This window comes from Stegodyphus dumicola, chromosome 7 (genome assembly GCF_044657685.1).
Source record: "Stegodyphus dumicola isolate Sdum_Otavi_A_Nest chromosome 7, ASM4465768v1".
Taxonomy (NCBI): domain Eukaryota; kingdom Metazoa; phylum Arthropoda; class Arachnida; order Araneae; family Eresidae; genus Stegodyphus; species Stegodyphus dumicola.
The window spans coordinates 104,569,037-104,585,749 of record NC_140774.1 but is presented as its reverse complement, the minus strand read 5'-3'; the positions used below and the strand labels follow the sequence as shown (position 1 = coordinate 104,585,749).

The following is a 16,713-nucleotide window of genomic DNA, read 5'->3' as shown; positions in this document are numbered from 1 at the left end:
ATACTACTAAAACTACTAAATTTAATTAATTACTAATTACTAATATTACTAAAATTACTTAATAAAGTAATTCTTAAATGATGGCAGGTAAATTCATTCTTAACGATAAAAACTATGTTATTTATACAATTACTTAAAGTTAATGGATATGTGGGAAAATATATTTCTTGAATGTATACTTGTGGGAAAATCTATCATTTGTTATTTTTAATTTTTTTAGTAAATAGTAATTAATTGATTCTAGGATTCTGCATCTTTATTTTCACAATTTAAAATACAGCTGTTTGGTGTTTTGAAAATCGAACTAAAAATGGACTAAATATGGGAACTAAAAACAAGAAAAAAATTTATTTTCTTCGACCATGAAGTCAATCCTAAAACTATTTAGGATTTTCAGAGAAAATATAGACGAGAAATACTAGTACAAGCAGTAACGTATATTGAAGATGAAATATGTCTGTTATCAAAATTATTTGATGATCACAGGATGCCAGCAGCATGAAAAGCGTAAACATTTACAAGCTTCATAAATATTAATAAGAAAAGGAAATGTTACACTGTGAAGCACAAACTTTATTTAGTATCACAAACAAAATACAATAGAGCTTAGAGTCATTTAAAATTTAATGTCACACATCTTTTAAAATTGCATTTCAATTTAGTGAAGTTAATTCCTCTTTGGCAAAACATCAAAAACCATTTCACAATAAATTATTCAAAGTGTTCCGAATTCACGTCTTGTAGTAATCGTTTTAAGTTTTCTCTATAGTTGTGAGATTTATGTTCTCCATTTGCGTGACAGATGTCGTAAATCTATACTTATTCCCAGTCGCATTGTTGCCATGGCGACTCATATAAGAACTTCGACAGCAGTAGCAGCACAAAAAGTTTTTAAACTCCTTCCGGAACTTTCCTGAAAGTAAAGATACATAAGCGTTATATTGTGCTCATAGTGTATACATTATTTGCTTTCAGGAACAGTTCTAAAAACATGATTGTTGATAAATAAAGAGTGAAAGTGCTCAGAAATATAAAATCTCAATCACTATAACAAACTGATATAACAGTGAAATACCACTTATTCTTTTGACACTGTCTATGAAGTTTCTTAAATAAAATTTAATATATATATATATATGTATATGTCATCGAAATTCGTCATAAAGAAAATTTAGTAAAGTAATATGTTCATGGATTCATATTTATTCTAATTGATCTACTAAAGAAGGAGGCATATTTTTATTGGATTAGTGTTCTTTTAATTGCCCTGCTTGCATGAATCACAGCTTTTGCGTGATTTTATCGCTTAGTATCATCTTAAAATTTTAAGATTTTTATTCTGTTTGTAAAGCTTGCATGTATGTGAAGTAGAAAATAAGCAAACATAGTTGAGCAGCAATCAACACTAGTTAATTACACGCAAATACGCACACAAATAATTCACACATATACCAATACTACACACGCGAGTAACTACCCGAATACTACAGAATAACCATACGAATAATTCACTTGTTACACATCACATTTCTGAAGATATTTTAAGCTGGATGCAATTCTCGCATGCATTTTTCACATGTAATGGAAGAGAATACAATTTTGCTTAAAAAGTCTTCAGACACTACTTGATGGAATATCTAAACACACTTTTATTGGCCGGTATTAATCAGGAAAGGTCCAAAGTCACGTTTTACAGTCCTCGAAGATCTACTATGAACTCGCTAGAACAATCAGCGACACAGCTTTCAGGTTATTAGGCTATAACGCTGAAGACAGCTTCACTGCAAAGCACCAGAGTACAGCTCCCGATTCTGCTCGGTCGTTCTCGGAACTCCACGTACTCTCGAGACTCTCCACGCTACAACTCGCGATGCACTCGATGATACACAAGAGTATAGCTCTCGACTCAGAACAGTCTAAGACAAAACTCGACGATGCACTAATTCGGGATACACTAAAAGACTTACTTGATGCACTCGACAACCAACTCGGCGCTAGATACTCGCTTAATGACTGACTATCAGCTCGTGGACGAGGCACACTCTAACTGACTGCGGACCAGCGAGGTTTATATAGCTTTCGGCTTGTGTTCGAGAACATTCTGGGCAAAACCGGTAAGAATTCGTTCCAGAAGGTTCTCCATCCATCCATGGTATATCGCCAATTATGTCGCCAAATGGGCGATTCCTCGCCAAAAGTGGCAACCCTGCCTTCCCTTGCCATTTTATGGCAACCCTAAAACTGCTTTGTGGGGAAGCCATCTTACCGCGCCTGTACATTTCGTAACAATATTTTACCATCTTTGTGGTTGCTTCGCTCACAGAATTTCTGGTCTTTATCAGCAAAAAACTTATCCAAATACGATTTGAGATCGTACTTATTACTAAAATGTTTACCAATATTTAAAAATATTATTAAAAATACACGTACATACAGTTTATTTAAAAATACACGACCCTTTTATCATCCCATTTAACTGTCAGCATGGTGTTTTTTTTAAAGCAGTTTAGTTTCGATATGCTATGTGTTGATTCATCATGCTTCTACCATGATCGTTTTCGATTAATACTATTATAGACGATTTAATTTCACCACTAATGAAAATTCGTTTCCAAAAAGCGTCGATTGCAGTATGTTTGTAATGCGTATCGCAAATGTTGATTCTTTGTTTTACCGAATTGCGGAACCCAGATATCGAGGTTCTTAACGAGTCCAAGACATCTTATGTGATTTTCAATTGTTGCTTGTGATAAATTTACCTATCTACAATCTCTCTCAGAATTACATGACGATTCGATTCAATTATGGTTTTAATTATGTCATTGTCAACTACAGAATTTTGGCAAGAACGCTGGCCACCTTTAAGTAAAACATTTTCAGAAGTAATTCTTTTAACCAGTTCTGAAAAATGGTGTCTATAAATATAATAGTGTCTATAACCATAAATATAATATCTCTCTGTGAGCCTCAGCCGCTTTCTTGCCTTTATGAATAAAAAGGTAGAATATGTCGAAAATGTGTATTTTTGCACCCCATGTTAAAACTGACCGTAAACTAATAGTTTTAAACAGAAATACACGGAATTTATTTCTGTTGCATCCTAAAAGTGTCAGCTGCCAAATCTCAACAGAAAAATAATTATAAGATTGACAGAGGAATCACAAAATGAACATAACTCTATCTATTTTTGCAAACAGAAATCACTTTCTTGCCGATTAAATATTTTTTTAAAATTTTGTTACATTTCTTTCTTTTTTTCTAAAATATAAATTCATGTGCAGATGATTTCATTTAAAATAATTTGAAAGATTTGTGGTATTATTTACCATAAATATTATTACCATATTTATAGCATTTATGGTATTTATCAATAATAGCTAGTAGTTCGAAAAGAGCGACCAATGGACTTTGAATGCTGCAGTTTCTACGCACACTATCACATTGCATGAATGAGTAAATTGACATTGAATTATTCAAAAAAAAGTCTCTCATCCGAGAACGGAGAATTCGCGTTGTTGGCTGGTTTAAAGAGATTCTTCCGTACCTCCAAGAGGTATATAATTTGCAAAATTTTGAAGAATATGCTTCTAGTTAACTCCGGCGTTTTCTATAATAAAATGAAAAGAAAAAGCAAAATGGCGAAAACAATCAAGCAAGTGCTGCATATAGGAATTGAAAATGAAGTCAGAAATTATACGTTTAGAGATTAGTGACAAACATGTATTAGAATTAAAACCCTGATTATACTTGCTACTTTAAAATAGGCGCTTCAAGGTCTCTCCGATCCTCTCCATTTGCGATCGTAACACGTGTCTTCAGCACCATATAACACTTATTTTTTTTACTTCACTGAAACTGTATTTCAATTCAACAATTATTCGTGTGCTTTTCGTGTTGAAATGAACGAGGAAAACAATTAAGGGACTAGACCGTCTGTCGCAGCTGTTATTACCATGGTTACGAGGCAAGCTGGAAGGGTAAAAGTGTCTAATATGAAAGAATGAACTATAATCTGGAGAGGACTTTACGGATATGATAAACGTCAAGAAAATCTTATTTAACAGCAAAGAGTTTTTTTTTTTTTTTTTTTTTTTTTTTTTTTTTTTTTTTTTGGTATGATGTTGGCAGAAATTAAACTGAAGTTATAGCTTTGCAGTCCACCAATTCTGGTTGATAGATGCTAGCTGTTTTAAAGCACATGATTTATGTTCCTTGACACAAAATCTGAAAATTCGTTCTTTTAGTCCAAATATACATATATATAAAACTACACTGACCAAGAATGCCATCTTTTGCATACAATACTGTATTTCTGAAGAATATTTTGATATTTTATTCTAAACTAAATAACAATCATGTTTAATTGAAATTTATGTCTTATTTCAAATTGAGATTTTTTATACCTAATTTTATTTTTTGCAACAGATGAATTCATTCTTTTCATCACACCATTTCAGTGCCTGACAAATAACAGAAATTTACGGTTTAAGCGGAGACGGGTAATAGAGTTGTCACTCTATTACTAAAATGAATTTGAATAATTTCAGGAATTACTTTAATAGAAAACAGAAACAAGAAGCCATCAACTGCCAGAATGAAATCTATGGAGTGGTTTTAAGATGTACACATTTAGCAATTTATAAAAATAGTAAAAGACTTTCGGAATTAAAAAGAAAGAGAGAGAAAGATATGCTTATATATAACAAGTCTCTTTGAAAATAAAACGGAAAGAACGGTAGTTCCACCATTTATGTTTCAAACAATAACTTTTCACTTTCGCTGAAATCTAGGAGTATATTTTTATGCTGATACATTTTTCATTCCTCTTCTTATCTTATTTCACAAATTTAAGATACCAGAGAAGTAAATTTATCTAGCCTTGTTTTGGGTTTCTCTATCAGTAATCCATCATACCTCCACTGCAAACTTTTGACACATTTGCGACAAAAGCATTAACTACTGACAGGTGGAGAAAATAAGAAATATACTATTCTTACCATTCATGAAATTGTATATGATAGGATTGATGGAGCTGTTCGCGTAACACAGCCAGTGTGATATGAGAGAAACGACGGTTGTCGCTGGCGTCTGGGGCAGTCCCACGGTGTACCTAGTCAAGAAATACAAAGAATGCTTAGAAACAGATTTAAATGTACATATGATGTCCAACAGTAAAAAAAATCTGAAATATATTAATTACCGTATTTATCTCTATGCAAGCTGACTTCAAAGAGGAACAAAATTTTGATTTTTTATGTATAGTTATAGAATGCAAATTGAAGCATAATTTAGATAATTAACGGTACCTTTTGAAACACATTTCTTCTTGAGAAAAATAATTAAACTGATGGTTTAATAGTTATATATTCTAGCAAGGGTTTTATATTAATACTAACGAACGTTTTGGATCTGGATAATGGAAATAGGACTAGAAGTGTCACTTTCTATCGCTAATAAGAATGTACCCTGTAAGAAAATTCTGTACCATTTTTTGTTGTTGGCAATTTGACAGAGCAAAAGTCACGTATAAGGAATTATTTTAGAGTCACTGCGCAAAATATAAAATAGGACTGTTCTATATCTCCCTTCTACTGGGCCTATAGTTGAAATTCAAATTGTTTTTCCATGTCTCGAAAGTGCGACTTAGGATATATATTAGACTTATATATACCTTTGCTCTAACATAGGTATTTTGAAACAAAATCAGACGTTTTCTGGAAAAACATACCAATTTTTTCCATATTTTGTTTCTACGACTCAAATTATGCCTAAATATTATGTTTTGTAATTTTTGGTGAAATTTCAAAAAATTATCTTGACGAATTTCTTCAGTTTGCGCCAATATTAATCCACTTGGCGAACTTCTTAATTTATAGCAACCTATTTTCCTTTCCTTTTTCTTCATTGTCCACTAGCAGGAAAAAAAGTCATCGTTCACACTTTTAAATAATTTTAACAAAGTGTGTAAACCATATTTTCATTATTATCGCTTATAATAAATACGCCAATTTCCAAACCGAGCCAAAATGTAAATCCACGTATATCTTAGAAAATTTTGAATAAAAATCTCTAACGTTTTGCAGGTATGCTTAGAAATACACCTACTTTAAGATGATGACAAAATTTTTATAGGTTATAATTGAAAATGTTTTTCGAAAAATTTATAAAAATTGTTCAAAAATACGAATTTAAAAAATAAATAAAACAGATAGGCCAGTTTTATTTGGAATAAATCGAAATTTTGAAATATGAAAGGAAGAATTAAAAATGTTTAATAAGAAAGAGATATAAATATATATGAAATTCAATTAACATTGAGGAGATAAAGTTTCGAGAACTAAGTACGATTTTGTGTCAAAATACCGATTTTGTGTATTAGAACGATGTTATACACTGACTATTAGTAAGTATTTGGACACCTATGCAAATGACGATATCTGCGAGCCTAAAGTACGTCACGGACTCCGCCGGTATATATCGTGTAGGAAACAGCATCGGCTTTAGTCGCATGCAAGATGCCTCGCAGTTCGGAGCTCTCTGATTTCGAGAAAGGTATAATTATCGAGTATCACAAATGTGGCCGATCCATAAGGGACATATCTAGCGATCTGAAGTACCCAAAATCGACAGTGGCCTATGTGATTAAGAAGTGGAAGGTGAGCGGTGATTGTCGGAATGTGCCCCGAGTCAGCAGACGAACGAAATTGGGAGATAGAGACCGACGAGTGCTGTCCAGAGAAATTCGGAAGAACCGCACCTAACCGATGGCTCTCATCCGCGAGGAGTTTCAACAGGCATCGGGGAGTATTGCTTCAATGAATACCTTCCGTAAGGAAGCACATCTGCTTGGTTTTCATGGTCGTGCTGCTGCCCATAAGCCTTTGGTCACAAAGTCTAACCGCGCTTCTCGGTTAATGTGGTGCAAAGCACATCGAAATTGGACCGTAGATCAGTGGAAACCGGTTCTTTGGAGTGACAAATCAAGGTTCACTTTTTACTGTTCGGATGGCAGGGTCTGGGTCTGGCGTCTACCTGGAGAACGTCTCCTGCCAGAATGCTTTGTGCCAACAGTCAAATTCGGCGGAGGTGGATTTATGGTCTGGGGTGTTTCTTCTGGTATGGGCTGAGACCCTTAGTCCCCATTCATGGTAGGCTCAACTCCGATGCCTACTGCACTATTTTGGATGACAGTGTGGTTCCTACGTTGTGGCAGTTTTACGGGTTGGACCCCTGTTACTTTCAGGACGACAATGCCAGTTGTCATGTTTCGATGTTAACCAAGGCTTGGTATGGTGCCAATGGAGTTCATCGAATGGACAAGCCTGCCCAGAGTCCAGACCTGAACCCTATCGAGAACCTCTGGGACGAAATGCATCGCCGAATTCAGGGGTGCACTACCCGTACAAAATCGGTGAAGGAACTTCTATGTCTTCTCCAAGCCGAGTGGAAGAAAATACCACTAGCTGTCATACAAAGATTTGTGGAAAGTATGCCCCGGAGGGTCCACGCTGTAATTACCTCTCGGGGAGGCTCTACCAACTATTGGTTTTGAATAAAGTTAGTTTGTCTTTTCTATCACAGGTGTCCAAATACTTATTGGTAGTCATTGTATATAAACCTAATACAAATCCTAAGTCATGCCTTAGAGACATGAAAAACACAAGTTGAATTTCGGCAATCGGCCCACTAGAACGGGAGATGTAGAACTTTCCCTCCCTTTTTTTTGCGCAGTGTACACTACAATCTAAAGACATCCACAATTTTGGTATTTTTTAAATATGCAATTATAAAACGACATTAAGATTTTAGATTAATTGTTTTGAGAAAGCATCGTGTTATATTCGAGTGAATATGGTGCTGACAAGAATTCTAAATATCCAGAGGCAAGTTGTGGTTCTAGAAAATCCGGTCCACGGCTGTGTTCCTAGAGTGAAAGTTGTTCAAACGTCCAGGTAAATTTGTTGTCCTTTTCTGCAGATTAAATTTACTTTTGCAATATTGCAAATAGAGAAAATTAATTTTTTATTATCTCACATTTTTTCCACTTAGATTATACAGTTAAAACAAAGATTTTTATTTTTATAAAATAAAATGTAGTGCATATAATTTAGATAACAATGAAACAATATGAAATGGTTTTTTTATTCATTAAACCCTCATTTTTTCTCTGTGGCTGCTGTTTATTATTCTACGAAGTAGATGAAACTGGAATGAGGATATTGCAATACTTTCACCTTTAAAATAATAGAAACTCTAGCGGAGATCTTCCCGCAGCAATACAACCTTGTCAGTTTTATAATTTTTTAAATCAACTGAAATTTTTTTCATTATAAACAGCTAAAAATTGTATAATTCTTAAATTTGTTAAAAAATAAAAAGGCTCAGATTAATTAACAGCAAACTTAATTTTATTTACCACTGAAAGAGAAACAAGGAACCCGAATAACTAGATGGTTGGAGTTCTATTACAATATGAGTGTAATTAAAGTTCGCTGTGCAAGGCATTCTGTATCAATAACGGTTGAGTGGATTCATACTAAAATTTGGGTACTTACGTATTAGCACAACCACTATGATTTCTGGTGAAATCACCAAGTCTGGTAATTTTTTACAGAAGAAAACAATTTTGACTGATATTATCGTTCCTGATATAGTTATTTAATCGTGCCTATATACTGTTTCGGGGCCTATTTGTATTTGCTTAACGGAACCATTTTTTTTAATTAGAAAACGTATTTAGAGTTCTTGCTATAATCCGAATAGAAACGTAGGGAAGATGAGTCAGAGAGTCTATTTCTACTTTGAACCAGTTAAATATCTATCCGGGCAGTAACTCCGAGCAGTGTTCGCAGAGACATCGTGTCCAAATATTTCGTGTTTTTCATGCCGAGATGGAGTGCTAATCTAACTATGGCTTTTTTAATGCATATGCATCTCGTGAAGTATTAATTACTACCTGAATGTTACGACCATAGTTTACTAATACCTAAATATCCGAAAAGTCCGAAGGGGCAATTTGCCGAGAAGGAGTATTAATTTCGTTTTGGCATTTTGCGTCGATTTACTATAAACATTGATTTACTTTTCGAATTGTTGCCACCAAGTATTACCATTCTGTGTTGTATTAAAAGAAATTAAATTATGAAAAATCTGCATAAATGTATGTATGTTTCTCGCATTGTAATAAAATAACGGTACCTAGAGCCATCAAATTTTGAATAACGTAATCTTCCATCGAATATGGGCACCCGGAAGCACTAATTAGGAATTTGAAATTAATTTTATTATAGATTTCGTATTTTGCAATACTTTAACAAATTTTTGATCAACAAACTCAACAATTTCAAAGTGAGCAATGGCAAACCTGTACGGGAAAAAAAAAATCCAGATTGTGAGTTCGAATCCAGCTAAGTTGTTTTCTGATTTTTTCCATTAAAAATAAATCTGTAATTAACATAGTTCTCCTAATATAAAATTTATTGTAATTTTTACATGCAACATATAATAATTTTACGTTGTTTTATTATCATACATAAAATGTTATTATATTTAAATTATTTCATTATTATATATAAAATTATTTATATAAAACTTTATATAAATAAACTATTTAAATAATAATTTTAAATTAATTATGTAAACATAATTATTATATTTTTATGTTATTTATAAAATATTTAAGTTTGTTTTTCCTCTTTTTCATAGAGATACTTTATTATGAATCTGATTATCAGCAATTTATGTTGCATTTTACACTATTTATGCAGCGATCAATTTATTTCCTCTTTTACGTAAATAACTTATAATATATCGAGAATATAAATAAAACATTATGTCTTAGGAAATGTGAAGTGTAATTTAGATAATTTTATTTATTTTTATTTATTTCCATTTTAAATTTTATATTTAATTACATATATATATATATATATATATATATATATATATTTAATATACATTATTTCATTATTGTATTTTTACATTATTTCATTACTATTTATAAAATTTCATATAAATTAACTATTTAAATAATAATTTTAAATTAATTGTATAAACGTAAGTATTAGATTTTTATATTATTTATAAAATATTTAAACCTGTTTTTCCTTTTTTGCGTTAAAGTGATACTTTATTATGTAATATGTATGCGCTTGTTATAATGTAGTGTGCATACACATTACATTTCACAATTAATTGCTTTCTTTTCCCGTTGCATTAACTTATTTACACACAATAAATACATTTAACAATTAATTAATTTTCCTTTCACGTTTCAAAAACTTATAAGGTATTTCTCCCGCCTTCGTAGCGTGCCTTCGTGGTGTAGTGGTTCTGCGCACTGGGCCGGTATTTCAGAGGTCCGTGGTTCGATTACCGGCGAGGGGGTAGATAATTTTTCATCTGTCCGCCTCCCCCACAAAAAAATCCTAATGTCTCTACAGTGGCGCCCGAACTAAAAGGGTGTTGGGTGATGATTCTCCTCATCCAGGTTTTGGCGATTGGGTCCCCTAAAAACCCCAGTCGCCCTTTAAAAGGGGGAATATATAAGGTAGTTCTTCCGCCTTCCTAGCGTGCCTTCGTGGTGTACAGGTTCTGAACACTCAGCCGGTATTCCAGAAGTCCGTGGTTCGATTCCCGGCGAAGGCGTTGCTAATTTTCCCTCTCTCCGCCTCCAAAAAAATTCCTAATGTCTCTACAAACTTATTTATTTAAAATTTAATTTTTTCATGTAGTTTTCTTCTTTTGCATTTTTAATCTATGTTAATTTCTGTCTGTTATTAAACTTTCTGTTTATTATTACTAATATATTATTCAATTTATTTAAAACTCTGCAAATAAAAGACATTGAAAACTTTGCAAGTTTTTATGAGATCGATGGAGGCTTCGTATTGGATACTAATCATGTCATCTGCTTTGATTGTCCCAACAACTTAGATACGAAATGCTACGAGGCAACATCACTGCGAAGGAGACTTTTCCGGAGATATGTCGCCTTGTATATAGACGGAATGAAAATTCCAAGAATGAAAATTCCTTTAGTTGTGTTTTAAAAGTAAAACTTAATTTAATTCTAAATTCGCTATTTTCGTATTTTGCGTTCTTTCATTTTAATGTTTATTTTAACTGTTATTGTGCTTAGGATTTTATATACACTTGTGTGCAAAAATTAAGGACGAGACGGTTTTTTCAATATAACTTTGTACAAAAGCTTTCCAAATCAACACATTTAATGCCGTAAGATCCCCAATACGTAAGGACATGAGTAATGTAAGCAACACTTACTAAAAGAGAAATCAGAGGGATAAAAAGAAGCTTTATTGAAAATGTAGCATGGAGCGCAATGCGACTGAAGGCCGAAACATCCCTGTGATGGGTGTCCAGCAAGAAACATCCGGTCTTTAATAGGGGATATGATCTCCCCTGACTGCTAGGCAGGTTTCACAGCGTCTGCCTATGCTGAGAATGAGGGTGTCAATGAGTTGTTGAGGCATTGCTGCCCATTCGTCTTGCAGCGCCAATCGAAGCTCCAGAGCTGTTCGGCAGCTACTGTGCGATGACATGGTGCATTGTCGTCCATGAAAAGGAACTGCGGACCCATAGAGCCTCTAAAAAGACGCACATATGGAAGAAGAATCTCGTTACAATAACGGGTCCCGTTGACTGAACCTGCGTCGAAGATGTGAAGGTCTGTACGACTACCAAGCATGATGCCTCCCCAAACGAGAACACCGCCACTCCATACCTGTCACTTTCAATGATGTTCGAAGGATGATTGCGGCTTTCCCGCTCTCTCCAGATGAGTATGCGATAAAAATCGCTACTCAGACTGAATCTGCTCCCATCTGTAAAGAGTACTCGTCCCCATTCATTGTCTCTCCAATTCCGGTGTTTCCGGCACCACAGAGAACGCCTTCTCCGATGGGCAGGCGTTAGAGGTACACACCGTACAGGGCGTCGTGCAAACAGACCATCACCGTGCAGTCTTCTGGCCACGGTAAAACGCGATATCGGTCGTCCAGTCGCCTGTGTCGTGTGTCTAGCGATTTCTCCCGCTGTCTGCCGCCTGTTTCTTCTGGCCTGTAAGGCAATATACCGGTCATCTGCGGGTGTGGTTCCTCGTGGACGACCACTACTAAACCCCCGGATAGCTGTTCCTGTAGTTTGAAATTGTCTCCAAAGTCGTGAAACGATACTGTGAGCAATTCCGAACTCTGCAGCCACACTTGTCACACTGCGGCCTTCGTCCAACTTCCCAATGATTCGACCTCGGGTAAAAGCATCCAGATGTCGTCTAACAGTTTGAGTATTCGCCATTTCTCGCTGAGGCAGCAACTCGGTGTGATTTTAACTGCTATATACGGCGTGCAATCTCTTTGCCAGAAATACTGGTCTTACACCGACAACATGCTTTATACTACTCAAACACTCCCCCATTACGTCTACCTGCATATCTGCACATGTGCTACCGTACATCACCTTACTTAATCTCCTGATTGGTCTTTCTGTCCGCTCTGCCTCTTCGTTCAGCTGTTATGCTAATTTTTCGACTTCGTCCTTAATTTTTGCACACCAGTGTAGATACAGATGTGGGTCATTCGTAGGTGTATTACGTACTTGCAGTAACGAAGGCGATGTTTAAAAAGTTTATTTTTTAAATACCGATCCTTGACATGCGCTTCGGAATGTCAAGTTTTCTAAAAATAAAACGCAAACATTTTTTATGAAAAAGAGAGATATGTGAGAGCGTTTAAAGAATTATTTTTAATATTACTTGCATAGACAAAAATTCAAAAACTTAATTCTATAAAACGAATAATTTTAGTAATTTAAAACAAAAAATGTTCCATATTTTTTATGCTTAATTATGAAGGATTTTCAGGAAGGAATTTACTGAATTAAGCCTATTGTTGAACTAGTATTAAATACTTTTAGAGCATATATAGAGAGAAAATAAACAGAAATTAGCTATTTGAGGAGTGATTTTTCTATCTTCATAGAATTTATTCATTAAATTTCATTATGCTTTCTAAATTAAATTTGATTACTCTTTTTCCTTCATTAAATGTTTCTACTGCCTATATGAAAATATTTAAAAGAAAATGCCTGCAATTGTTCCTAATTTCACATAAACTAAACTCTTGAAATAATCTACGAATAATTTACAATTGCTTTTCATTACATATATCGATGTGGTAAAATAGATATATGATTTTTGGAGGAAATGTGTAAGTAAAAAATTTATTTTAAAATTTCTTTAAATTTTTAAAATTTATTTAAAAAAAGAGCAGGCATAAAATCTTTCATAAAAAATTATACTTCTAAAAATTCGGCCATTTAGTTTTTCTACTTTGCAAGATATTGCCCTACAGTTTCTCGTAACATCTAATTATTTTATGTGTAATTTACTACTATCAATAAATTACAATTACGGAAATACTTCACACGGAATAAATTACAACCATAGAAGTGAAGTAAAATTTGTAAAGTATTTGTTAGAAAAAGAATGATATTCTGCAAAGATAAACATTTCGAAATAAAAGACATTTTTCTCCTCTTTCCAACCCCTTTTGATCGAGTTTGAAGCAATTACTCTCAGGTTAACTTCCAACAATGAAAGTAACCCTAATTTCTACAAGTTCCTAACAACTAATCTATTTTTATTTCTCGGGATCGATGAAGTGCCATTAAGTTCTCTAGTATCACGTAGTACAAGAAACCTTAATGGTCTTTTTCCATTACTCCGGACGGCAAAATCCTGTTTTATTTTCTTATTTTGAGAATTTCTCACCTTAGAGCGTTGATGAGATGAACCGGGAGGTAACAGAGTCCAAAGATGACCACTACCGCAATCAACATCTTAGCAGCTTTCCTTCGTGACTGTATTTGACCTTCGCAGCTTGGATTGACGGTGATCAATCGGACTGTAGCTCCATTCCGACCATTTTGCTTCGACACGGCTGAAACCAACAAGACAGTATAAAAACATTTGCATTAGAACGTATATATACTCACTAGGTAGGAAAATTAAATTCTGAGACCGCTTTATTGCCTGACTATCAAATTTAAGGAAAAAAGAAATGTCCTGCATTCGACTTTTTACAGTAGTATTTCGTAAACAAGGATACGAAAATCTTACAAGTAAAATCAAATTGCAAGTGAATGAAAAGAAACAAAAATTGAATGACTGAGAGTTTAACGTCGCACTAGAGAGTTTGTTAAGGTGTCATGCGAGTTTAATTGTGTATACGTTTCGTTTAGAGAATAAAATTTATTATTTACATTATTCCTTAATATATTTCAGTATGTTAAGTACCTTTAACTACAAGATAAATGAAGCAAAAGAAAAAGTTTTAGCAATAGAGATATTGCTCTCACTCGCTTTTGTAATATTACTGAGCTAGTTTTATTCGGAAACTAACTCCAGGCAAACAAGCAGTTTATATACGAATATTCTTCGTTTTAAACTTGATCTCTTCTTTGCATAGGGCACCCGAATTAAAGGAGTGGAGAATAATTTGTGATTACTTTGAAATAGTCAACTGGAGTTCATTTAGTAATTCAGAAGTCAAACAACAAAAATCAGCGTTATATTTTCAAATTTTCACATTTCATTTCAGAAATTATGTTTTAGTTCTGATTTCATCAACAGATGGCGCGACTAGCTTATTTCTGTCCAAGCTTTCTTAGCTTATCTAATCATTATATCCTATCCCGTTTATTTGCGCTTTTGAAGCTGAGGATGGTGGTTCGGTAAAACCATCGAAACTAGTCCTGTGAAAATTTGAAAATATAACGCTGATTTTTGTTGTTTAACTTCTGAATTAGTATTTGTTCGGCGTGTTATTGTGACTTAATTATTGGAGTTCATTTGTTCTTCCTTCAGTCGCCCTTATTTCAGGAGAATTATTAACTTGTTTAATAATTTTTTTTCGAGCTTAGTATTTAGTTACTTACTGTGCCTGCCAATTTTTGTGCAATATATTTATAAGTGCTGGGCTGAATCTTGTATGTATAAACTTCAATAATAACTGTAATGTATAGTATTCTATTTATGTGATCTTCGCGCTAAATTCCGATTCCTTCAGCGGGTTCCTCTAGTATCTTTTTCAAAGCAGTGCAGTATCACTCTCCTATTGTTCTAGCCGAGAATATCTGCTTATATAACCCCTCACATTTTGCTTTTAAGGGTTCCAGAGGGGGGTTCACCTGCACGTCCGACTATACGCTCAGCGGTCTCAGTTGCCGCTAGTTCTGTTAAATTGTACATTAAGCAACACACAAAAGAAACAACAAAAATTAATTCAAAGGAAGCACAAAAGTATCTGGAAGAGACGATTTCTCATGAGGTTGTCACGTCGCGAATTACAGAGGTGCACGCGCGAATTACAAAGGTCTGGCCTTATAGAGAATATCGGTGAGCATATTCAGAAAACCAGAAACAAAAAGCTCAGCGCAGCAGACAATTCAATATTAGAGGATTACTTAGCAGATATTAGACTTCTACTTCTAGAACAAGATGCTATTATTGCAAAACAGGAAGGCATCATCGAAGAATACCGCAGAACGTTAATCTATAAAGAGGATCAGAGACCTGTGCCCACTTTGCCCACAAGTGGAGTATCACAGTGCTCTGACAAGGTTGCAGCGAATGTCCTTTTAGCCGTTAATGTCCAAGCAGAAGAGGCACCTTTCACACTAGTGCAACGTAGGAAACGTAATACCAAAGTAACCCTTCAAAAGAAGCTTTCAGATCACGTCTTGCTTTTCAAAGCAAAGAACGAAGGAAGAGCTCCTGAGCTAATTCGCACGCAAATAGCAACAAGGCTACGTCGAGAGAAGTTGGGTATTATTGAGGACCAAATTCGGCCCACGCGCTCTAAGGAACTTTTAGTCAGGTGCCGAGAGCGCAGACTTTTCCAGCGCCTTAAGCAAGCCTTCGAAGAAAATTAGTCTGACGGATTCGCTTATTATCCGTGAGCCTTCACAGAAACGAAAGACGATTATAATTTTCAACGTTCCCGCAGACCTTCAAGCAGAAAGTATAAAGTCAGCTCTTGAGGCTTAAGTCCAACATCAGCAGCATGAAAGATTTTCCCCCGCATAGCACTTCCTAGAGAGAATAATACTAACAAGTGGCTTGTGGTTATTGCACCTGAGATCTTGGAGGATATACTTTCTGAAGAAAAAGTATTCTTCGGATTCAGCTCCTGCCCTCTCAGACCATGTTATAGAGTTATTCGCTGTCATAACTGCCAAGAGTTTGTCCACTTCAGAAACAACTGTACCAACATTCAAGTTTCTGAACGCTGTGGAGGCGGCCACTCGCCGAAAGAATGCACCGAGGAGGAACATTTACACAACTGTGAAAAGGCCACCTGACGGCCTACCTAACGGCCTACCTAACTGCACATAAAGCCAGCTCTGGAACTTGCTACGCATACAAGACAGAAATCAGGCAAATGGCCATTACGAAAGAATAAACATTCGCCGTCAGTACCCTAACCTACTCTTTTACTAGTGTAACCTACAGTGCTCAAGAGCGGCTACGGCTAACATGATACAAAGCAAGCTGGAACAAGAAGCAGACTTCGTACTCCTGCAAGAGCCATACACTGCTTATGGTAAGATCCCTGGTGTTCCATCATCCATCTGGGCTTACTGTTCAGAAAATTCACTCGCATCCAGTATTTACAATGGTCCTCTCACTCCTCT

At 34.8% G+C, this 16,713-nt stretch overlaps 1 protein-coding gene across 6 annotated transcripts in view; it reads right to left on the bottom strand.

Moving 5' to 3' along the window:
* Positions 1 to 456: 456 nt before the first annotated feature.
* LOC118184495 (orexin receptor type 2-like) overlaps positions 457 to 16,713 on the bottom strand; it is a 590,403-nt gene continuing 574,146 nt past the window's right edge. For all 6 annotated transcript variants that reach the window (XM_085820672.1, XM_085820676.1, XM_085820674.1 and 3 more), the window contains 3 exons: positions 13,790 to 13,958; positions 4,998 to 5,110; positions 457 to 913 (listed from right to left, as the gene is read on the bottom strand). In XM_085820672.1, coding sequence (XP_085676798.1) covers positions 753 to 913; positions 4,998 to 5,110; positions 13,790 to 13,958 — 443 coding nt within the window. In that variant the 3' untranslated portion in view covers positions 457 to 752. The remainder of the gene's footprint in view (positions 914 to 4,997; positions 5,111 to 13,789; positions 13,959 to 16,713) is intronic.